Source organism: Anabrus simplex, chromosome 14 (genome assembly GCF_040414725.1).
Source record: "Anabrus simplex isolate iqAnaSimp1 chromosome 14, ASM4041472v1, whole genome shotgun sequence".
Classification (NCBI taxonomy): domain Eukaryota; kingdom Metazoa; phylum Arthropoda; class Insecta; order Orthoptera; family Tettigoniidae; genus Anabrus; species Anabrus simplex.
The window spans coordinates 85,785,759-85,811,117 of NC_090278.1; the positions used below are offsets into that span (position 1 = coordinate 85,785,759).

At 40.3% G+C, this 25,359-nt stretch overlaps 1 protein-coding gene and 1 long non-coding RNA gene across 3 annotated transcripts in view; one reads left to right on the forward strand and one right to left on the reverse strand.

Annotated features, from left to right (window-relative positions):
* The window catches only part of LOC136885619 (26S proteasome non-ATPase regulatory subunit 1), a 416,036-nt gene that overhangs the window by 315,226 nt on the left and 75,451 nt on the right, over nucleotides 1–25,359 (forward strand). Inside the window, exons 1-2 of one of the 2 annotated variants that reach the window (XM_067158317.2) lie at nucleotides 12,391–12,653; nucleotides 22,913–23,027. In XM_067158317.2, coding sequence (XP_067014418.2) covers nucleotides 22,989–23,027 — 39 coding nt within the window. In that variant the 5' untranslated portion in view covers nucleotides 12,391–12,653; nucleotides 22,913–22,988. Of the gene's footprint in view, nucleotides 1–12,390; nucleotides 12,654–22,912; nucleotides 23,028–25,359 lie in introns of those variants that run through there. The other variant, XM_068230413.1, reaches the window with a different exon arrangement.
* LOC137503014 (uncharacterized) lies at nucleotides 20,728–22,141 on the reverse strand. The gene is made up of 3 exons (XR_011018987.1): nucleotides 21,803–22,141; nucleotides 21,333–21,491; nucleotides 20,728–21,045 (listed from the first exon to the last, which is right to left on the reverse strand). It is a non-coding gene; the product is annotated as an uncharacterized lncRNA (long non-coding RNA).

The window sequence follows — 25,359 nt, forward strand, 5'->3', positions numbered from 1 at the left end:
GAAGACGCTCTGTTGACGTTCTCTCCCTCTCTTGCCAGGTAATAGTCGTGAAACCACCAAAATTTGAAGTAGAAACTGATACACTTTCAAGTCAACGGAAAGCCTGGTGATCTACACTGTATCTGGTTTTCCCTAAAATACGACATACCGTACCAGACTAGCAGATCTACATTTAGGCCGTCGCCCTTGTGGCAAATTCCCTATCAGTTGTTCTTCAATGATTTCAAGGAACTTGGAAATGTGTCGAACATTTCCCTTGATTAATCATTTCAGCCCCCAAATCCTCTTCCTATAATTGAATATGTGTACCAGTTTGTCCTTTTGAATTCCAATTTTATCATGATACAGTATTATGACTTTTCCTGCCGGTAAAAGCTCTACTCATACGTATTCGTCTACTAATGTCATTCCACTCCATCTCTCTACTCACACCTTCGAACATTCCGGTTAGTAGAGCAGCTCTTCTCCTTATATCCAGTTCCGAGGAATTTATCGCAATATGCAGTCTTCTTTGTTGAAAATTGGGGGCCCTCTCTGGTTTGTTCTGTTGACGTCCGACTTGAAGGTTTACCACCTTTTTTGTTTTGTTGTCAAACGAGCAGAACCCTATTTTTAGTTAATCACACTCATTTCACTAATTCTGGAATCAAGCTTTATTATTAAAACTAGCGAATGTACCCGTGCTTCGCTACGGTATTCTACATTGTATTCGAATATCGAAGTAAATAGTGTACATGCAGCAAATAAGATTGTTTTAAAATTGCATGTCTCTTAGCGTTATCCGAGAAAGAGCATGGGGAGGTCCCCGTACGTTGTTTCCAATGTAAAGTGTTTGTTACGGAATTGTGATATAACGGCAGGCTCACTTGCCTACTGCCATTCACAATCGAGTTGAGAAGTTTATATTATAATTGCAGGCCCCATTGCCTACTACGCGGACAGAATCGATTTGGGGAGTTTTCGTTAAAATGGCAGCCCCCCGTTCCTACTTCCAGACAGATTACAGTTGAGGAGTTTCTATTATAATGGTAAGCAATTACCCTACTATCACTCGAAATTGAGTTGTGCAGTTATCATTATAATGCCAGGCCCATTTTCCTACTGCCAGCCAGCTTACTGCCAGTCACGCCAAGTTGGTGAGTTTCCATCAATATAGCAGGCCACTATGCCTAATGCCAGTCACATTTTAGATGAGGACATTTGTTTCTAATTGCGGGCACCCTTGCCTACTGCCAAACACAATCGGGTAGGGGAGTTTTAAACAAAACTGCATGCTCACTTGCCTTCTTCAAGTCAAATCGAGAAGGGAACTTTTCATTACAATTGTAGGCGTTCCTTACTAATGACAGTTACACAGGAGTTGGAGAAGGAACCCTTTCCTACTGCCAGTCAAAGTCGGTGTGGGGAGTACTGATTACAATATCAGACCCACCCTTTCTCGATCGCTAAAAATCGACATCAGTGAATATATATAGATCGACATACAAAAGTATATGCGTATTTACAATATTGAAGACCTTCATTTACAGATAAACTGCTACTAAACGTACGTCATATCGACAAAAGATCATACCATAAGACACGCGGGATTTAGTGGCCTAAATGGCTGGTCCTATGATATGTCATCTATCCTTGGGTCAGATTGAGTTAGAAACGTGGAACAGGGTAAAGGTTTTGTAAGATTATCTCACATTACATTACTTTTCGGATAATTATGTGACAGCTACATACATAGCATTTGGCTCACATATGCCTACTGGGTGGGACAATTTTCGTGAAGAGTATGATGATTCTGTATTTTATATAAGTAATTGAAAGTATGAATTATGCATGTGAAAATTCCAAATTGACTTAACATCGATTAATAGAGAAAAATCAAACGTAAAAGGGATACAGATACGGCAAAAAGTCATAAGACCAAGGTTGTAGATCATTCCAAATTGAACGGAGATTGTGCAATCCGTTATGTGATAGGAATTTCCGAAGGTGTGCACCATCATTAAAATTGCCTGCATATTTCGATATTCTTCGGGGATAAAAAGTGAAAAATTTAATGATCTAGGATGTTTTCCGTTCGTTACAGGCTAAAACGTATAATTTTGTCAAATTTCAATTATCTTCTTTTTCTTCTGGCAGATTATGCCGCAATCTGGATTTTGGGCGAGGCGGGTAAAAATTAGGACTTTCAGCAAACTAAACCAAAAATTATGGATATGGTCATTATTACCCCTTAAACGGAAAGCTGTACGAAAATATCGCCAAAATAGTCAGTGTAGAGGCACACAGTCGTTACGATTTGATTTATATAGTTAAGGAATCTGCTCCATGTAAACCACCTTTTGGGCTATGTCCGCTGGACTTAACCTGCAAAACTGACCATTCATGATATCTCCCTTATTAATCCTCCTGACGAAAAAATGCACATGAAAACACAGGTTTAGAGGTGAAATTCCATCACGTTTGTTCGATTTCCAGTCAGGTTGGTCTTGTTCTGTATATACTGTGGAAGAGTAAAATCACCATTTGTGTTCCCTATAAACCGCTAGTCGATTCCGGAACATGAAATGTTATTTACGTGTAAAACCTACCTTTGGACAGGTGGATGCTAAATATAAATTTTGGTTCGAATGTCTTCAGTAGTTTTCAAGTTGTAAGGAATACGCTTTACACGCACCCGCTCGTGAGTCAAGTCCGATGGAACTTGTACAGAAAAACGGTCCGTTAATGATATCTCCCTTATTAATCCTCGTATCGAAATGATGCACATGAGAAAAAAGATTTAGAAATTAATTTCTACCAAGGTAGGTAGATTTCCATTGAGTTTGGTTGTGTATATTTTGTGGAAGTGCAAAATCACTGTTTCGGTTTCGTATAAACCCCTAGTCAGTTCAGGGATTTAGAAACAATATTTGCCCTAAAACCTATCAAGGACAGGTGTAAATATGAGTCTTGGTGGAAATACATCCAGTAGTTTGTAGCACTCGCGTACATACGGCGTAATTAAGGAAGAAAATAATACAGTTAAGAAAGTTGAAAGTAATAGAAAATGGGTTATAACTGAGGACAGCCGGATAACGACAAATATGTAAATGCCAAGTGAATATATTGGAATATCAAATGCCTCTCAATAAATTATGCTAGTGCGAGTTATGGATATAATAAAGCGGTAACAGAGGACAAATTTATGTCCAGTGATTCTTAGGTAAACAAATAATAAGAAGATGACTAATGGTGTTATTACTTAATCTATTCGAGGGCGGTTATAACATCCAACGATATTCCGCCAATATCCCTCGGATAGGCCGATTGACGCCTCTCTTGCCATCTACCCAAGGAACAACCAGGAATTTAAAAGCATGGTGAGGAAAATGGCAATACGTTACTTCCCTACTGGCATGCAGTCAGAGACGTTGCCATGGTAACTTGTAGGTTCGTTGTCAGTCTGTCGGTCACTAAATGGAGAGCATGATACCAGCAAAAAATTGTAAATTTCTCCGTCATGTGAAGAGTAAGGCAAATTATGAACATAACGAAAGTTATTTATAATGCAGAGACGTTTCACGTACGGTAAACGAAGTTTACAGAAAATCAATAGTATAAGAGAAAATGGAGGAAAACCATTCTGGTTTTCCTATAAACACCCCGTGTATTCAATGATTTTAAAATGATATGCATATCGATACCTTCCCGGGATGAGTATACTCTAAATATGAAGTTTGGCTGAGATCTCTCCAGCCGTTTCGACGTGATGGTGGAAAAATCATTCTGGTTTCCCTATAAACCCCCCGCCTATTTAAAGATTTTAAAATGATATGCATATCGAAACCTTCCTCGGGGTGAGTATACTCTAAATATGAAGTTTGGCTGAGATCTATCCAGCCGTTTCGACGTGATGGTTGAAAAACCATTATGGTTTTCCTATAAATCCCCCGTCTATTCAAAGATTTTAAAATGATATGCATATCGAAACCTTCCGCGGGATGAGTATACTCTAAATATGATGTTTGGTTGAGATCTATCCAGCCGTTTCGATGTGATGGTGGAAAAACCATTCTGGTTTTCCTATAAACACCCCATGTATTCAAAGATTTTAAAATGATATGCATATAGAAACCTTCCCCGGGATGAGTATACCCTAAATATGAAGTTTGGTTGAGATCTATCCAGCCGTTTCGACGTGATGGTGGAACAGACAAACAAACAGACAGACAAACAGACAAACAAACAGACACGAAACGTAAAAAACACCGATTCGGTCTTGAGTTGACCTAAAACGGATAAATATCTGAAAAATTGGCAAAACAAGAGAAATTACAGACAGCGGACCCCCTACAATTTTATTTATATAGATATATATATGTTATATCCTACTTCAGATTTCGTCAAGTATGGGGAAACGAACTTCGCCCCTGTCATTTATGCAAACCTTGCAACAGAAGAGTAGTACGGACAGAAGATTGCGAGGAGGTCGTTCAAGCAAGATGATTACAGTCTTAGTGGCGTAAAGTACGCTATCAACACGCAATCCATGCAAAAGAGGTATACGTTGTCGATGCATGTTCTCCGAAATAGTGTAAGAAAATAACAGGAGCAGTAACAGAAGTGTCGGGGTGAGTAGCTTGGACGGTAGGATACTGGCCTTCCGAGCCCAACTGGGCAGGTTCGATCCTGGCTCAGTCCAGTGGTATTTGAAGGTGCTCAGATACGTCGGCCTCGTGACGGTAGATTTACTGGCAGGTTAAAGAACTCCTGTGAAACAAAATTTCGACACCTCGGCGTCTTCGAAAACCGTAAAAGTAGTTGGACGTAAAACCAATAGTATTTATTAGTGACAGAAGTGATCAGATGAGGCAGTCTTGTTCGTAGACATACTCTCCTCATTCTTTGACCTCTGTCTTCTGAAAGTTTAATCTTTAAAAAAAAAAAAAAGTATCTGTTGAAGGAAAGGGTTCTATTTTTGGTAACTTGGGCCTAATTCTCATTTTTCGTTGTTTATATTATTTTTTTCTTTTTTTGCTAGTTGCTTTACGTCGCACCGACACAGATAGGTCTTATGGCGACGATGGTACAGGAAGGGCCTAGGAATGGGAAGGAAGCGGCCGTGGCCTTTATTAAGGTACAGCCCCGGCATTTGTCTCGTGTGAAAATGGGAAACCACGGAAAACCATCTTCAGGGCTGCCGACAGTGGAATTCGAACCCACTATCTCCCGGATGCGAGCTCACAGCTGCGCGCTCCAAACCGCACGACCAACTCGCCCGGTCGTTTATATTCTACATAAGTTTCCCTCAACTCGCATATTTCACATTTAAATAGAGGTATCGATGGACCTACACATCTACAAGGAAACCAAGTTGCATTGACATGACTTCGAGATCAACTGAGGAAACCTCGGCACATCCGTACGACGTACACTGAGTAATACAGTAACATAAATATTGTACACCAGTAGATGATTTGCAGCTATTTATCCGTATTTACGGTTATTTAAGTATTGATGATGTACTTCTATTGGTGCAAATAATAATAAATATCATTACTGGTCTAAGAGGAGTAAAAATGAAGCACTGTGTTCTGTAATATGACTGAGCACTGTAATCTAAATGTTCTTCCATCACTGAACCTTAGGTCATTCTGCATTAATTTGGCCATTATCTTCTATCTGCCATGGTGCTTTCAGTCTAATAGATGGAGTGAATCATGATTAAACGAATTATAGTAGACTTTTGAGATCCTTCAGCATTTCTGGATAGATAGGATAAAGCATAGGCGAGAGAGGAAGAACAATCGTGAAGCTTCGTACTACCTATCTCATGTCACAGTAAAACAACTCCGCATGGTTCCTTCTACCATAAAACGGAACGTTTCATTCGATTTAGCATCCAACCATCCAAATGCACAGCGAGTTCCTTTTCTTGGAACGACAGGGGGAAGAAAGTTGACGTCTAAACTGTTTGTACTAAAATCATATTAGCATGAACTCACTTTCAACGAACACTCGATTAACGCGGAAAAATGTTCTTGGCAGGGATACATTTTTTTTTACGGGAAGTTTTATCGGTTAACACGAATTTCGGTTAGCCCGAATTGTCCCATGAGCTATTTGGTATCGTGTAAGACGAATTCTGTTCGTAATTGCCTATGTATTTTAAGTCAAAAATTCTTATCATCACTCGGGAGGCAAGCATGCCAAGGAATGGCAGGGAACAACGATACACCCACCTAAGCGGTCATGTCTCCAGCCCTGCGAAGAAACCTCCAAGAATTCTCGTTAATGTTATCCCCGCAGCGTAACGGGTACTGAACTCGAGCGAGCGTTAAACCTCAAAGAGTCTGAATCAGGTGTCGGATTTTAGGCAGACTTATTGAAGCGGGTAACGAGTATAGTTTACCCTACACAACGACTATGTTGTGAGTGTTGCATAAACTATAGGAGTACGGCCCATCAGAACCCCTTGAATTTATATAACTCTTGCTACACAACGGAAGAACGGCCTAGACATCACTTCCTATTAATGACTGTACTGGCCTTTCGTATCACCACCATTCTGAGGAAGTCCTGGAGACCTGCACTCGAGCTGATGACACTTGAAGGATTACCTTTAAAATGACGTGTTAGATGTTGGGTGAATGTAATCTGTTAATACGAGAAAGTAAAGTGACAGACTGTGTGTACGTAACAGGTGTCAGCAAAGTTCCTCGTCCACGAGCTCAACTAATCAGGGTCCACTAATTACCTTCTACCTTATCCTCCCTCCCAATCCCTATCCTACTGCACCTTACTCTCTCGCTCTCAAGATGCTGCACTAATGAACAAGGACCTGCACGACTTTACATATGAACGTAGAATTCAGTTCTATATTTTAAACTGTGTATCTCGTAATAATAATTCCGAGGCTGTTATTCATTACGGCCATGGCTGCCTCCTTCCCAGCCCTAGCTCTTTCCTTTCTGCGTTAATATGGCCGTAAGCCATTACCAAAAGAAGCTAATATTTAAGTAACGAATTTCAAGTATCGAATTTCGATGGTCACATCGACCCGATTTTGTTCATTTATTAGCTTGTGTACTGCATAGCGAATGCGACATGCCTCTTTTTTTCTTCTTCTTCTTCTTAGCTTTTAACGTTATGACATGCAACTCCTTAACATAAAGCATGTCTGGTTTGATTCCCGTACCATTTTTACTTTGCAAGAAACATCTGTATTACGTTAACTGAAATTTACCCTGCACAACCTTTCTTTCTTTCTTTCTTAATCCGTTTACAGTCCAGGGTTGGTTTCTTCCCTGGACTCAGTGAGGGATCCCACCTCTACCACCTCAAGGGCAGTGTCCTTGAGCGTGAGACATTTAGTCTGGGATACAATTGGGGACGAGGGCCAATATCTCACCCAGGCGGCGTCACCTGCTTGTGAGGGGATGAGAAGATTGGAAGGGATAGACAGTTAAAAGGGAAGGAAGCGCCAAGGCCTTAAATACCATCCCGGGGTTAGAAGTAGCAAAATAACTTCGAGGATGACTGAGTTGGGAATCGAACCCCCCTCTGTTCAGTTGACCTCCCGAGGCTGTGTAGACCCCGTTCCAGCCCTCGTACCACTTTTAAAATTTCGTGGCATTGCCGCGAATCGAACGCAGGCCTCCGGGGGTGGTAGCTAATCACACTAGCCACTACACCTCAGAGGTGGGCGTAAATATTTATTAATGTTGTAGAGGAGAAATTATAAGAAATTATAAAGCACTTGATGTAATCTAAAAAATTAAATACCATATTCAACCAAAACGTACACAAAGGACACTAGGAAAGTTTTGCAATACGTAAAAATGGTTGGCTGGACACCCCTGTTATGGTGAGGGATGAAAAGAGGGGTGAAAAACGGTCTAGAAGACAGCAAGGCGCGACCTTCATACCAGTTACCAAGCAGTGGGATTGAAAGCAAGTTAAGATGTCAGTGTGGTCTAAAGGTGAATATCGCGCAATTATCCGCTACAATTTTGCTCGTGGATTAACTGTTGACCAGTGCCTGGAGGAAATGACTCCTGTGCTGGGGAAAGACTGTCCACATCGGACAACAATTTTCCGCTGGTACAAAGAGTTCCAGAGGGGAAATTTTTTGGGTTGAAGACGATCCTCGTTCTGGGCGACCGTCTGAATCAGTGACTGAGGAAAACATTGAAGCTGTGAGAAAAATGTTGCAGTAAGAGAGGCGGTTGACATATCGGCATGGAGAAGATACCCTCCACACCACTGCACCAGCTTTCTTTTCTACACACCGAGCTCGATAGCTGCAGTCGCTTAAGTGCGGCCAGTATCCAGTATTCGGGAGATAGTAGGTTCGAACCCCACTGTCGGCAGCCCTGAAAATGTTTTTCCGTAGTTTCCCATTTTCACACCAGGCAAATGCTGGGGCTGTACCTTAATTAAGGCCACGGCCGCTTCCTTCCCACTCCTAGCCCTTTCCTGTCCCATCGTCGCCGTAAGACCTATCTGTGTCGGTGCGACGTAAAACAACTAGCAAAAAAAAATCTCTTCTACACGACCATCTCCATGTTAGAAAGATTTGTTCCCTTTGGGTACCCCATTCACTTTCAGAGGAACAAAGGGCACATCGAGTGAAATGGTGCCGAAAAATGCTAAAACAGTTTGAAAATGGGACTTCGCGTAACGTCAATAGCATCGTTACAGGTGACGAAACTTGGCTTTATTATTGCGATGTCCCAACAAAATCACAGAACAAGGTGTGGTTGTTTGAAGATAAGGGTACTCCTGTGACTGTGCGAAAGTCAAGGTCAGTGAAGAAAAGGATGATTGCAGTATTCTTCACTAAACGGGGCATCCTGACTCGGTTTCTGCTACAAACACAAAGGACAGTTACTGCGAAGTTGTACAGTAAGACTTGTCTGCCTCAGGTCATCCAGGCTCGCAAGCAGCTCCGTCCAAGGTCACGGCTCAACACTTGGCTCTTGCATCACAATAATGCTCCAGAACATCGTGCTAATGTAGCAGTGGATTTTCTTGCTAGATCAGGGTTGACTGTGCTTGATCACACTCTATACAATCCTGATCTTGCCCCAGCTGACTTCGCACTCTTCCCAGAAGTGAAGATGACGCTGAAAGGGCGGCGTTTTGCATCCGACGAGGAGCTTCTGGCAGCATGGGATCAAGAGTGTGAACATGAAGCCGAAGAAAAGTGGCAGAGTTGGTTCATTGACTGGTTTCGACGTATGGAGAAGTGTATTGAGTGTGGTGAAAATTATTTTGAAAAAGTCTAAAGCGTTCACTCACTTTGCAGAACTTTCCGTTGCAATTAAAAGAAAAATGAAAAAAAGAAAGGAAAATAAATGTAAAAACCAAGGTCGAATTCGAACCCTGAAATTTCAGTTCGCAACGCCAGTGCGCTAGCGACTATGCCACGGAGACAGGTTGGAAACATCTGCGGGAATAAGAATACAAAAATCTGAGCATAGACTGTAAACGTTTAACGCTGATCAAAATAAGGCCCATTGGCAAAAATGCTTTAACAGGGACAAAATAGTTTTTAATAAAGGGCAGATCGTCAACATTTGAACACTTTTCTAGAAAAACTTATGGCCATCTACCCTTGTAAGACACATGGTTGGAAACCTGTTAGAGATGCTGCAATAACCTCAAACTGTCTCCGAACTTGTTTCTCTCTGAGTTGACGTTAGCTGCCACAGGTGATAGCTTTCTTTCTTTCTTTCTTTCTTTCTTTCTTTCTTTCTTTCTTTCATTTTTGCCTCACTAATTCTCGTTTTTTAGATGAGAATCTGGGTCTTGAAAATAATGGCGGATCTTATCTCCTTGGGTCTAACCATAATTAAATCAAGAGCCGTAGCCTAATTAGTTTACACGCGGCAGTCACAACTACCTGGGGTTTACAACAGCTCACCTTTATGACGTTACCGCACAGACATGCCGCGCTGTCAATATGTGCCAGAGGAAAATATTTGTGGAACACGCTGCTTGGCCTGCAGTAGCTTTGATACTGCTCCTTTCTGCAAGGTCGCGAGTCGGTACAGCACACTCTATATGTTTATTTAAAAAGAATAAATTCCCTGGAGGGTTCATAGGAAGGGGAATAGAATCGACATCACTTTGGACATCGGGCAATTTGAAAGTCCCACAACCGTGCATTGGTTTTTTGAATAAGTGTAACCGACTTAACATACGTGTTTTCTATGCACATTGCCAAACCACACAGGCCATTATTGAAGAAACAACGGAGACAGTAATTGAAAGTGCCACATCACCGTGTGGGGAAGCTATAAAAGAGCGAACGTTTATCATAACTTTTTCAGAAAGAAGAAGGTACACAGACATGCATATGGTGTGAACAAAACTATTTCTACCGAAGAATTGGTGGATACATGTGAAATTTTGGTCGAGGATGTTTTGTATATTATATCTGCCCCCACGGAAGTTGGTACGAAAGACAGATCACATCTTAGCTTTTATAAATCCCATTCGGTAGACGGCTGTAATCGGAATTTTGTAAGGCAAGGGACAGTTGTTGGTTTTATTAATATCCATAAGTAGTTTAGGCACAAATGTCAGTTGTTAGCTCATGTAGAGCAAGAAAAATGTGATAAATTATGTGATAATATGAAGTGATGGTTATTATTTGATTTAGCATGTACAACTATGGCCAGCAGTGTAAAACAATGGCATATCCAAGGGTACTTCGGACACCCTTATTTTTTAACTTTTCGGCCAAGAAGTGAAGTCCGACCCGAATTACATATATTTAATGCAATCTCTCATCAAGAGTTAGGTGCCAATGACTTCATTTTATCTTTCAAACTGTAAGAATTGTTGGCAGTTTAAAAGTGTCTAAGTTACCCCGTTTAATGGTACTTTCTTATTGTTGCATAATTCCTGTATCTACATGTCGAAGATTCAAAACTGGTTGTAAAAATGAATGGAACATATTATATTCATCGACGCTTCAGATATGCAGATGAAACGGTACTTGAAAGCTAGAACGTCGATAATATTCAAAGCTTGTTAAAGAAGATCATCTCGGCGACATTAACTGGAGACTAATAACAATGCAGTAAAAACAAAGTTCTGGGTCATTGTACGGAGACGACTTTGCTTGCTTTTAGTACTCGTATACGGCATGGAGGCATGGACTTTTAAAGTCTTTTGAAGCCTTCTAAATGTTGGTCCACACGAATGCTCCCTACCTCTTGGATCAAAAAAATTCAAAGTATTCCAAAGACCAAGAACTGGGCGAGAATTATTCAAAATAATCGGAAACAAATACTATGGTATCGAGAAATAGACGAACATCCGCTCTAGCTGAGTCCTGGCATTTCATCCACTTGTGCCAGGTTCCTCACTTCCATCTATCCTATCCGACCTCCCTTGCTCAACTTTTGTTCTTTTCCGGCCCTGATAACATTGTTTGCAAGGATTCACGCTCTTCTTGGCCTCTTTCGAGTCCGCACGCCATAAAAATAAAAAATACACCTACGTACTTTCAGTGATCCCCATTAGCAGCCTTCACCCCATCATCGCAGTAATTAAAACTATCAGTGAAACTCGCAACCTGACTGATATCATTGCCTGTTGTCCATCTCCCAACATTGTCGAGGTTCCAAGTGGAGGCGTAGAACTGGACATGCAATGTTGCTCTTAGTTTGATAGCACTTATTGCGTCCTTTCGTCGCTCTGGCAATATTGAGTCTGGTCACTGACGAGGAAGCCAGGCTATTCCTAGCCTGTCTCGTGCAGACCCTCCCACGTGTGTGGGGAAGTGGGGCATCTGTCGTGTACGGGAAAGTGAGTGTTACGATGGAGGATAATTGGTGACAGCACTAACCTCCAGTCTCCGAGCAAATGGAATTGGCCATTTGAGATGTGAATTCCCGGCCCGATTGGGAATCGAACCCGGAGCTCTGAACATTCAGCCAAGAAACTCGATAGGAATTCAAGTGACCTTATCAGAATTCATTCGTTCAAGAAGCACGGGGTCTCTCATGTAAACCCAGACTGAACGCACGGTGTTTGTACTGTACGCTATGGCAGCTGCAGTATGGGAGGCGCGCGGATAGTTCTTGACCTTGCAAGCATGAGTCGCCACTCTGAATCTCAACTGTTAACATGATGAGACAGTTATCATTGCAGCACCGTATTTTCTATGTAAAAGTTCTGGTTTCACCGTAATGGTCGTGTGAACAGTCATAACTCTCGCTATTTGTGTGTAGAAAATCCTAATTAAGACCATCATTATGATAGGAAGAATGGTGTTTGTGTTGTTAGTGCAAGACGAATAATTGAGGTCTTCGATAGGACAGTAAATGCAGAGAGGTACCAACATGACATTTTGACGCCCTTCTTCCGTCAGTTAACAGACGATTCGCTTCTTACAATATCGGAAGTGTTTGCAGGCAGAGTGATCAGTGATCAGTGTTGGTATATTTCACCCTCGTTCTCCAGATCTTGGGGGGTAAAGTGAAAAGAAAAAGTGTATCGAAAATATACTCGCACATTGGAGGAACTGAAAGAAATCAATACGAATGAAATCAGGAACATTACAGTGACAGAACTCACTCGTGTCAGCCAGAATGTGGTTACCAGATACAATGTCTGTATAACCCAGGACGGACGACACTTCCAGCATCTTTCATAAGGTAAGATTTCACGTAAGCTTGTATACACGTTCAGAGCAGGGCGGTCGCGCGCGACATAAGTTCGGCTGAGGCAGCTGCCCTAGCGCAGAGTACAGAGACCGTGCGTTTTGTCTTAGTTTATGAGAGAGAACAATGAACAACATTCGTGATTTTGAAACTCGACCGGGTCCTTGGCTGAAGTCAGCGTCGCGGTCTTCGATTCAGAGGGCACTAGGTTCGCTTCCCGACTACATCGAGGATTTTATCCGTGTTTCATTAATTCATCTGGCACCGGGACCGGGTGTTTGTGTTACAATACATTTCTTTTGACATACTCTATAAATCTCCCACCGAGTGAGTTGGCCGTGCAGCTAGGGTCGCGCAGATTTCAGCTTGCATTCGGGTGATAGTTGGTTCGAACCCCACTGTTGCCGATCCTGAAGATGATTTCCCATTTTGACACCAGGCAAATGCTGGGGCTCTTCCTTAATTAAGGCCACGGTTGCTCTCTTCCCACTCTTAGCGATTTTCTGCCCCATCGTTGCCCTCTATCTGTGTCGGTACGACTTAAAAACAACTTGTAAAAACAGGAAAAATAATAAATCTCTGACGCCCCCTCCTATGGGTGGGAGGTAGAATCCATCAACGGTATCCTCTTTACCTGCCGTAGGGGTCGACTAAAAGAGATACCAGGAACACTCAACTATGGAGACCCATAGCTGAGCCTCATTTCCTCTTGTGGCAAGCATCTCGCTTTTATCTTTCCTGTCTGACCTAAGTTACCTTGTTCTCTAGCGACCTTAGACTGTTGAGACGCTGGCCTTCTAACTCCAACTTTGTAGGTTCGATCCTGGCTCAGCCCGGTGGTATTTGAAGGTGCTCAGATACGTCAGCCTCGTGTCGATAGATTTACTGGCACGTAAAAGAACTCCTGCATAGTTAAATTCCAGCATATTATTATTATTATTATTATTATTATTATTATTATTATTATTATTATTATTATTATTATTATTAATCTGCGAGACCTAAGGTATCTTTCGTTTTCACGCCGTGCGTGATCCTTTTCGTTTCTTTTTCACATACCTGCATTTTCGATGGATCTAACCTCTTCCGTTTTCATTCGTGATTAGTGTTAAGGGACGGTGGTTACACCACCAACACAAGAAATACCGAATAGTAAAATACTGTAGGGGAACCCGGGGTAATTAGAGCATGGGGTAATTAGAACATTTCACATAAATACCGAAAAGTAACTAATGATATGTTTGCATTTCCACACGTTATAGTGTGTTACTCAAGTTGTGCAAGAGTTAAGTACCCTACCAATTTTGTATTTCATTTTCCTACATATGGTATTTATATGATAATGTTCTGATTACCCCGGGTTGCTCTACTGTACTCCAGGATCAGGAAGGGCATCCTGCCGTTAAAATAGGGCCACGTCCACATCTGCTACACAGTTCCCACCCCAGAGAAAGAAAACCAAAGGAGGATTGAAACTCAAAATTGTGGAATATATCCTGGCTGCAAAGAGGAGAAAAGATATCACTTTTTTTTCCTTTGCTAATCTGTTGACCGTGCCGTCATGTCACCGCTCGCGCAGCGTCTAATTGGGGAAGCGAGTCGTTAGCTTGGTCTAGCCGCTAACTACCTTGCATCGCCCGGCTTGAGTAATGAACGACCGCGTCACACAGTAGACTGACTGCCTTATACCTGGAATACGAACTGGATAAAATATTGCAACTTCCAAATGAACTCACAAGAATGGTCCTGAAATTTTCGCTTTTAACCTTGCGGGCTTGAATTTTTTCCCACAGTCGAAAAACAACCACTACGGTATCCCTCACTTCCCTAAATTGAGATGGTGGATAAGAGTTGAGCAAACGAAAGGCAACAACGGTTTGGTACAATAATGGTCCAATGATCGCCATAGCACTGCATCTTTCAAATGTCCCACAAAATGCTTACACAGTACATGTATCATTGGTTACGCTTCACACTGATAGTTAAATTCGTTTGTGGGAAGAGGCTAAACGATTTTGCATTGAATGAAACTTTGCAAATGCAAATTTCCTGTTCTTGTAGTTCTACATGTCTGTTATCTCCGCGGCTTCCTAAGAGATCGTGACACTGCTAGGAATGTACTGATCTTGTCTCAGAATGGCCATCTCTGATACGCTGTTATAACACAGACTTCGCTGCTGAAGTGTTCTGTCTCTCTGATCTTCTCTTTGTCTTACAAGTAGGGGGAAAAAAGAAACAACAAAACTCTTCTATACGACCATTTCTTTTCTCTTTCTTAACGTAATTGGAATCGATTTGACAAGCGAGAAAAAATTAGATAGACATTTTATTGGTGTGTGTGGCTCTTCTCCTAAGGTCAGGAACGGGACAACCCTTTCGCCCTCATCCCACTCAATCCAATCTAGTGTTGGATTCTTATCGATTCCTGCTGCCGTCTTGACGAAACTTTCGGAAAAAGAATGCCGATCTCTCTCTCTCTCCACTGACACTAACTCGCTGCCGCTGATAAATGAAGATCCCTCTAATCTAAAAGTAGACAGGACAGAGGTCAGTCTCTGTGTGTGGGAGGGATCAGTACATTTCTTGAATAACGCTTTTTTCATATAGCAGTTACTATGATCCTGCATCCTTATTGTTTATCTATTATAAATTTTATATATGTGTAATAATTTATACTCATTTCCAGTAATTTTTTCTATAGTTACATTATTTTATGTCCCATTTTGAAAAATCTATGTAAATAATGTAATAATTATTTTTTTGGTGTTATGTACAATTTGATAAGCAATTTTCCCGTTATCGGAAATTGTGTGAGAAAACGGCTGAACAGATTTGATTGAGCGACTCTCATTTTAAACTTGGGCGAAACACATGATGAAATCTCAGCGGGAGATAGTGTCAATTTTCACGTCACTGGAGCTTTTTTAATATTTTTTTTTTAATTTTGCTAGTTGCTTTACGTCGCACCGACACAGATAGGTCTTCTGGCGACGATGGGACAAGGAAGGGCTAGGAGTGGGAAGGAAGCGGCCGTGGCCTTAATTAAGGTACAGTTCCAGCATTTGCCTGGTGTGAAAATGGGAAACCACTGAAAACCATTTTCAGGACTGCCGATAGTGGGGTTCGAACCTACTATCTCCCGAATACTGGATACAGGCCGCACTTAAGCGACTGCAGCTATCGAGCTCGGTGGAGCAATATTTATCCTTTGTCTTAAGAGGAGTACTGTACTATGTTTTGGCCCGTGGCTTATTTGTTGCCGCTGTGTTAGCGTAATCTGCATGGGTACTCGGAAATATAGCATTTCTAATAGGACTGGGGGACTCGTGTGAGAAATCTCGCATGCTCATCAAGTACGTGGTAGCTGCAGTCGCTTAAGCGCGGCCAGTATCCAGTAATCGGGAGATAATGGGTTCGAGCCCCACTGTCGGCAGCTCTGAAGATGGTTTTCCGTGGTTTCCCATTTGCATACCAGGCAAGTGCCGGGGCTGTACCTTAATTAAGGCCACGGCGGCTTCCTTCCAATTACTAGGCTTTTCCCATCCCATCGTCGCCGTAAGACCTACCTGTCGGTGGGACGTAAAGCAAATGACAAAAAAAAAAAAAAAAAAAAAAAGTACGTAGTGGAGTAACACACAGGTTAACTAAGGAATACACAAATCAGTCTTATTTACCACTTAGTGTAATCTTTGATTTTTTTTTTTTTAAACATTTATGCCATTCACTTCAACGGAAGCAAGTGCATTATTATACTGACGAATGTTCCGGAAGTCATTTTTGGTTTTGCTATCATTCTTTTCTTAACTGATAATTACGCCATATTATAATGACATAAAACAGGCGTACCAGCGGACAAAATACGAAGTGGACAGCAATGATGGCGCGTGTTTTCCTACAGCAACAGTATTTGCAAATCGCACACTTCATACAATTCTTTAAAATTCATTTTTAAAGAAATTATCAATATTTATGGAAGGAGAGTGCAATTCGTCACTGCTAATTTCTATTCTCTTTCTTTGGAATGTTCGTTTGTCACGGTTGCTTACTTGTGAGCGCCGCAAAAGGGATCTATACTACTGAAATACTATATGTATGACAGTCGATTTTCCTATGTAATTATATATTTATTATTTTTTCATAAGAACATCAGCACACGTACTTTGTGTGACAACAAGGATCCTGAATTTTACAAAAAAAAAACGCTAATGGACGTATGTTTCTCTTTGTAAAATAATAATAATAACTTATACGTTCAGCCGTTTTGTCAGATTTTCCAGTAGGGGAGAACGACTTATCAAATTGTAGACATTACAAACAAAGTTGGCGGTAGGTCGTCTCTATTGCAACGGTCGCAGGGTTTTGAGGGTTTCGTAGACTTACTTATTAGAAGTAGAAGACAAATATTATGTAGATAATCAATTGTATTGAATAGATCGTGGTGCAGTTCGAATGTGGGCAATAACTGGGTGTAGTATTGATCTGTGATATGAGAAAGGTAAGGTAAGCCCGCTGTCACACAGGGCATCGAACGATCAAGAGCGACCAACTGGCATCGAGTACTAACGACTAAATTCATTTACCTTGTCACACTGCTCATCGATCGAGAGGGATCGACTGCACGGAAACAGCTGATACTCCCGCCCAGTACCGTACAGGCTACAGATGTATTCATATTCACGAGAGAAAAAGAATGTGTTGTGAAAGCGATAATTCGGGTGGAAATATGATTCTAACCTATGAATATATTAGGAGAAAGGAAAAGAACCAGACGATCGCAGTGGACAAGGTAAAGAGCCATGGAGAATTCCACCAAAGTGTGCCTTCGTTGCGGAATGACGAAGAAAGATTCAGGAACTAGTACCGAATGCCCATCAGTAATTACGGTATAAGGAATTAGAGGAAAAAATGAAGTCAATAATAAACATCAGGCAAACAAATTACAGGAAAAGTATAAGTTCTGAGGAAAGGCTGACACTATCGTTAAATTCAATATTCACAACGATTTTTTTAGGTTTAAAGTCAAAAGTGATGTTCACCTTCGAAACAACTACTGTATGTCCGTGGCAAAATATATCAAATAAAAGATTAGTGGCATTCTGCAGGATTCTAATAAAGTATTGATAAAAAGGACTGAAAACTGTTATGTACATCAATTTGAATTCATGATTTGAAGGTGCTACCATCAACAGTGGAAATATATTTATTTAGGCCTACAGGTTTCTGGACATTGGTGACTCATACAGATTTAGGATTGCTCACAATACATCAGTGGATTTGTTCCTATTATATATGATGCCATTCATAGAGCACTACAGCCAGAATTCTTGACAGGGTGAAAATTCCAACAAAAGCCTCACAAAAGTGGCTCATTGTATTTCAAATATAAGACTAATACCATTTATGCTTATTTGTTTTAATGATGCTGGATCTTGGGGCATAATTACTGTCTTTTCAAATGATATTTTGAGGTGTTTATTAGATGGAGGTTAACAGCTTTTTTTTTTTTTTTTTTTTTTTTTTTTTTTTTTTTTTTTTTTTTTTTTTTTTATATACCACTTGGTGAGATCCCACCTACCAAAATAATAGACATATCAAGAAATGCTTCCAGTCAAAATTTACATTACCTAATGTAGAAATAGTGTGTCAAGTTTCATTACAATCCTGTAAATAATTTTGAAAGAAAGAAAAATGCACATATGCTCTGAATATTGTGAAAATGATAAAAGCAATGGAGTTCCTTACGCTGTTTCTCTCCCTCATGATCCTCTGCAAATCTCCTGTCGCCTCTCCTCTTCTTTGTTATTGTGCCATGTTCAGAATAGTATCATATTGCTTTCATGACAAGCATGTTGCTGAATTTCTGTAGGCCTACTGTGTTTTGTGCAAAGAATCCAGGTCCATATCCAAACTTTGCAAGAATGACAATCCTGTCTTAATTTATATCATTGAAGACTACAGCAGCTTCGAAAGCAGCTAATTTTACCAAATGGCTGTGAAGAAAGGTTGTCTATGGACATCTCTTCCAAAGTAAATTCTCTTTAGGATTCTGTGTATTCACATATGTTTACATTTCTTGAGGAGTTCAGGTGAGGCTAGTGCTCTGTACACTAGCTTAATAACTATAGGAAAAGCTTCTGGAATATTGTTATAATAAGTACGTTGGCAGTGTAATAGACTGATACTTGTCAAAACTACATGTAAATTACACACAAGGTCTTGTTTATTACCCTCATCACTAAGCATAAAGTACTGTCTCCCCAAACTTTGCACTGGCAAGTTGATCTAATTGCTCACTTGGCAATAATAAGCCAATTAATATAAATCCTGCACTTCCATCCAAGTTACTGGTAAACTCCTTGGTACAGAGCAACAACTTTTTCTGCAAAGGTCTGGTAGGACTCTCTTTCTTACCTCAATATTGATTTTGCCTTTCTGTGTATTGTTCATATGTAACTTCTTTACTGATATGAACATGACCAAGCCTATCTATCCATCCTGAAATACTTTCCTTATGAATCAGTTCAAGGAAAATGAAAACATTGCCTTCAATTTCACCAAAAATGAGAACCAACCACTGCAAAAAATAATAGGTGCTAATAACAAGCACCTTGCCTTCTATTTTTAGAAGCGAAGAGTATGCCTTTCTAACAACTAAATAGACTACTATTGCCATCTACAGTAAAATGTTATTTAGGCCTCAGGTGGTAAATGATTTAATTTTGCTATATCTTACATTGCCTGTCAAAACTGTTTGTAAATACCAATTATATAAATGAATGTTTGACAGAGTAGGGTGTATGGGCCTTGTAAGATCTTGGATTGACTTACAGGGTAATTAATCTACTCAACCTTTTATTACAAGCATGTAACTGTCATATGAATATATTTTTTATAAATAATGTACATATTCTGCCATCATATCCCCTTAATATCACATCACACAAAATACAGTTTTTTATGTTGTAGATTAAAATCTACAGAACTTTGGTGGAAACATCTGTCAAAATAGTTACAAATGAATTTTTCATCTTTTTTTTTTTCATTGTTTATATGGATCTACAGCACAAGAAATAAAATAATCAGTCTACCTTGATGCCCTCTGTAGGCCTATATGTTATTAATAAATTATAAGTACAGTAACAGACATGAAAGTAGTGATTGCTGGTGCAGACAGGTACAATGGCAGGAGAGTACTTGGAATGAGGAGATAAAGGCTACCTAAGTTACAAAGTTATAAGGTGGCAGGGAGGGATTCTGTCAGGTATAACTGTAGTAAGAATTTTGTCCTATGCAAACAACTTGGTCTATTGAAACTGTGCAATCTAATATTAATGGATCTACAGCACAAGAAATAAAATAATCAGTCTACTTTGATGCCCTCTGTAGGCCTATATGTTATTAATAAATTATAAGTACGGTAACAGACATGAAAGTAGTGATTGCTGGTGCAGACAGGTACAATGGCAGGAGAGTACTTGGAATGAGGAGATGAAATAGAACTGAATGTCAGGTTGAGAATACAAAACTGGAATAGGTAGATAATTTCAAATAGGTATTTAGGATGTGTATTCTCGCAGGATGGCAGTATAGCAAGCAACATTGAACACAGATGCAGTAAACCCAATGCAATGAGCTTGCAGTTGTGATCAACAGTATTCTGTAAGAAGGAAGTCAGCTCTTGGACAGAACTATCAATACGCTGGTCTGGTTTCAGACCACCTGTGCTGTACAACTGCTTACTACATACACACAGAAAGGACCTACTACATGTATTTCAAAATACTCCTTTCCTTGTAAACCATACATGTTCTACCACATAAAATATACAAATTGAGATGTTGTAATAATGCTAATAATTAATAAAAATTGGAGTTAAGGTTCTTTCCCATCAGGTGCTAATACACATAACTCACTGAGGATTCCAATAAATATTGATAGATAAGTATAACAAAAAATGATTTAATTTAAAAAGTAGAACATTTCTCAAGAACATAAATTTTATTAGATTCTTTCTTGGTCTAACACTGTATACAACAGTTTCCGAATTTTAACTTTGAAAACCCTTCGACCTAGTACACTCATTCTTTCCATGTCATCATGAAGACACTAAAAATAACATTGATTATATTTTCTTTTCAGTTTCAGTATCTTTCTAAATATTCACTTAACACATCACTGTCACTTTCACATTTCTGTTTCTTTTATTTTTAACTGCTGACAAAGCTGTTTGTAGAAGCAGAAGCCACTGGACTGTCAGTAATTTCTGAACTGTAGGAGTTAAACCCCTCCAACACAAATTATTTCTGCTTCCTCCTCCTATATTTCAGCTTGGTGAAAAGGCTCTCATACACCAGGTGCCATTTCCATAGATGTGTTTGTTATAGAACTGAAAAAAATGAACAACATATTAATGCAATTCTTCTAAATTGGAGCTACATTTTAGTCTGGACACAAGCCTTCTGTTTAAGAAATTGTTACTTTCAATAATTATTTTAGTAAGATGATTGTTAGGTTAGATTATATTATATTACTTTCAGTTATATCTGATAAATTAATGAACAGATGGGTGGAACTTATGGCCTACAGACTGAATCTTCCCCTCACTCTTTCACAACTAGAACACTGGTCTGTAATGTAGGCCTACTTTTAAAAATAAATATTACAGAATTGTACCTTCTTCCAGCAATGAAGAGTTCCAGAAAGTTGAGGGCATTGAAATAGACCCATTTTATGTTTTCTGTACAGCAGAACCTGGGAGGAGAGGGAGGATGTTATCTCTCCAAGTTCGATATCCAGCCCTCAGAATTTGCCATGTTTTGGCACAACTTTTTCCTGAAACAATGAATCAGAATATTGTGACAAAGACAATATACATGTAGTAGGCCTACTTATGGCATAGGCCTACACTTATTTGTCATTAAAGCAAACAATGGTATTCATTTCATTAGGTACGAGATGGAGGTTAGGAAAGCACTGCTTATGTTTTCCAAACATTTCTTCAATTAAGTTACAAGAATGATAATTACTACTTCTCCTAGTGTAACTCATTTTACCAATCTATTCCGTATAATATATTTTATCAATAAATAATCTAAGATAACACTATTCATAAGATAATCGGAATAAATCTAATAATTACTTACCAGTTTTTGTCCCAATTCTCCACACTATAGAATGCCATACAAAATTCACGGTCTCCCTATTACTATATCCAGGGAGTCTAGGATTATACACCACTTTGTTTTCATACACTAAGCAAATTAATGTTTCGATTTCATCAACAGATGACTATGTTGCGTCCGCCATTATCGAACGACTGCGACTGAAAAACGGACACGTTTGTTTTTACAAACCAGTCGATCTTCATCGCTCGTAGTTGATCGCTGACGATCGATGCTGTGTGACTGGTGCCACTGCCCTCTGTAGGTTTGTTTTCTTAGTCGGTCGATCGCAGTCGTTCGATCGAGCCTGTGTGACAGCCCCCTAAGGGTTATTCCGCCCGAAGGCAGGTCCGAACCCCCGCAGAGGTGTTCCTGAGCCGAAGTTAACGTGCGGTGGGGTGGCCAGTTCCTTTCCGCTCCTCCATTCCCTTAACCCCACACCAACAGCACGTGGCAACCCATTCAACTCCTGACCACGCCCAATGTTGCTTAACTTCGGAGATCTCACGGGATCCGGTATTTCAACACGGCTACGGCCGTTGGCAAATATGAGAAATAAGAGAGATAATTTAGGAGTTCTGGAGTAATATTACGGGGGCACTACCCTCTAACTGAGCGCGCGAGTCAACACAGCGCCTCCTTGAGACATCACACGTTGCCTTACATTGAAGCGCTATTTCATGAAAACGTTTCGAGTTTTCATTTGTTTGTTTCGAACAGGTAGGATCCTCTTTTAACTGTCGATTGAGACATTAAACTTAATAAGTTACTCTCGGTGATATACGTGTTCTACCCAAACACTAAAAGCGTCTTAAAATGTTTCTTTCCACGTACCCTTTGTCGAGGAACGGAAGTCTACGTTAAAATAATAATAATACGTTCTTTACATAGATTTTTTTTTAAAATGAGAACTGCTTGCACTCATACTTCACGGAAGGAAAATACAACAGTTTGATAGCGCCATTATCACACAGGGTGGGCAAGACTGACAATGATGAAGGTGGAGGTGCGGAATGCTATCTTTGTTTGCCTGTCGTAATGCAATGGGTTACAAGACTATGACTAATATTCTTTAATTGTTCTGTGTTCCAGGACTCCAGAGCAATGCCCGAGTGTAGTGTCCCTGTTAGCAGAGAGCTACAATCCTCACGTACGATACGGCGCTGCCATGGCTCTAGGAGTTGCTTGTGCTGGTACCGGGCTCAAGGTAAGCATATGGTGTGTCTGGAACGAAGGAGAGAGTCTCCCAAAAGTAAAAATATTATGGCTTTCTTCCTTCTTCGTAGTTGATTTTTCACAACGCACTTTTCCTTTCACTTGGCCGAGGCGGGCGCTTTATTTATTTTTTTTTCAGCTGCGCAAGATATTATTGTAATAAATAAATACATAAATATCTTCAGATCTGCCAAAGATTCCGGCATCTGTTTTCATATTCTTGAATGGTATTTATCCATTGCCTGCTACAAAATATGTTATTGAAATGTTAGCTTTACATTTTGAATAATAATAGTAAAGTTTTAAGAATGGAAGGATTACAGCTGAGGTAATAATTTTCACGATCGCAATGTCCACTGTGTGCTTCACAAACTTTTCATTTACATATCAAATCATTTAGAGAGCGCACTCGTGGTTTCTGTTGTTTAATAATGCTATCGCGTAACAGTTTGCTTTTTTCGTGTAGGCCGTAAATACAAAGATATCAGTTTTACTGCGCGTACCGGAAAGCCAGATGTTTTCAGGAGTAGTAAATATAAAACTGTATCGGTAGGGGCAGCTGATTCCCCTGTTATGTGGAGATTTACAGAAGGCAGAAGTATTTAGTCAGCAGTATGTAAAGATATTAGGACCATGCCCAGGAAGAGGGACAAAGCGAGTTTGGTCGTGCGGTTAGGCTCGCCATCCTGCGAGGTTGCATCCGGGAGATAGTGGGTTCGAACCCCACCGTCGGCAGCCCTGAAGATGCTTTTCCGTGGTTTGCCGTTTTCACACCAGGAAAATGCTGGGGCTGTACCTCCATTAAGGCCACTGTCGCTTCCTTCTTTTTTTTTTACAAGTTGTTTTACGTCGCACCGACACAGATAGGTCTTGCGGCGACGATAGGATAGGGCTAGGAGTGGGAAGGAAGCGGTCGTGTCCTTAATTAAGGTACACTCCCAGAATTTTCCTGGTGTGAAAAATAGGAAACCACGGAAAACCATCTTCAGGGCTGCCGACGGTGGGGTTCGAACCCACTATCTTCCGAATACTGGATACTGGCTGCACTTAGGTGACTGCAGCTATCGAGCTCGGTCACTTCATTCTCATTCGTAGGCCTTTCCTATCCCATCGTCGCCATGAGACTCATCTGTGTCGGTGTGACGTAAAGCAATTGTAAAAAAAAAAAAAAAAAAAACCCAAGGAAGAGGAGGTGACTAATATTAGCAAAGTAGTGTAATTTGCTTACGAACAAACTCTCCAGAACCTGTGCTCTTCCTGCAAGTAACACTGCATAACTAATGTGTGTTAAACAGTTCAACAGTCACTTCATGTGCGGACTTTAATAAGTTCTGGACAACAACAGAAATAAAAAATCCAGCACTGACTGACTAAAGATTGCTTCAAAATGTATGCAGCAAAAATATCATCGCAGTTAATGGGTAAAGGAGATTGTGAAGCAATATGCGCCTCTTTCCTATGGTATTGTTAATATCAATACCAACATTTATTTTAATAAGACGAGTATCATCCACCAGCACAGCGATTTTGAATTAGGCATACTAATCGGTGGACGTGTTTTTAATCTACAGACTTCCGTTAACACTGGCTGGGAATAGCTGTCCTAGATCATCGAGCGGAAAGTCATATACCAGGGATGGCGAACCTATGCCACGCGTGTCATTAGGTGACACGCGAACACGATTTCGGTGGCACACCACGTGCACATATTAAAAATTGCATGTACGTTTTGTATTATAGACTATACATATCTCGTGCATCGTATAGTTATAGTGTTTCAGGTTTAAGAAATAAATACAGAATATCTAAATTATAGTTCCATTAGAAAGTGCATTATGGCAACACTTCAACACCCATAGGTCCGGAAGTCAAGGAAATAAATGTCAGATGCAGCCGACGAGCCATTCGCTTACCCATATCAGTGAATTAGTGAAGTTTGGCTTGTGTGTGGTTGCCAGCATCGCGTAATTATTCCTAGCGAGTAACTGTTTATTGTTGTGAATTTTGTAAGACAAATAGTTGCCAAGAAATTATCCCAATTTCGAGATATGGAGAAAGTATCGCAGTTTATTTCAAAACCTCATATTGCATAAATGAGTGTTTAGATATGGACAGTTTAGAAATGGAGTTGACGGAATTTTAAGAAAGCATGTATGGGTGAAAAAGTTCGTACAACTTGATGAAGCATTAGTGAAAATCGAGTGTGCTGTTGATGGTGAATACTCTCCCGAGAAGCCGCTGAACTTAATACTTGAATAGTAGAACCGTCTCCCACAAAAGTGAAGAAACTTGCTACAGCGCTACGTACTTTGTTTGGGTCATCA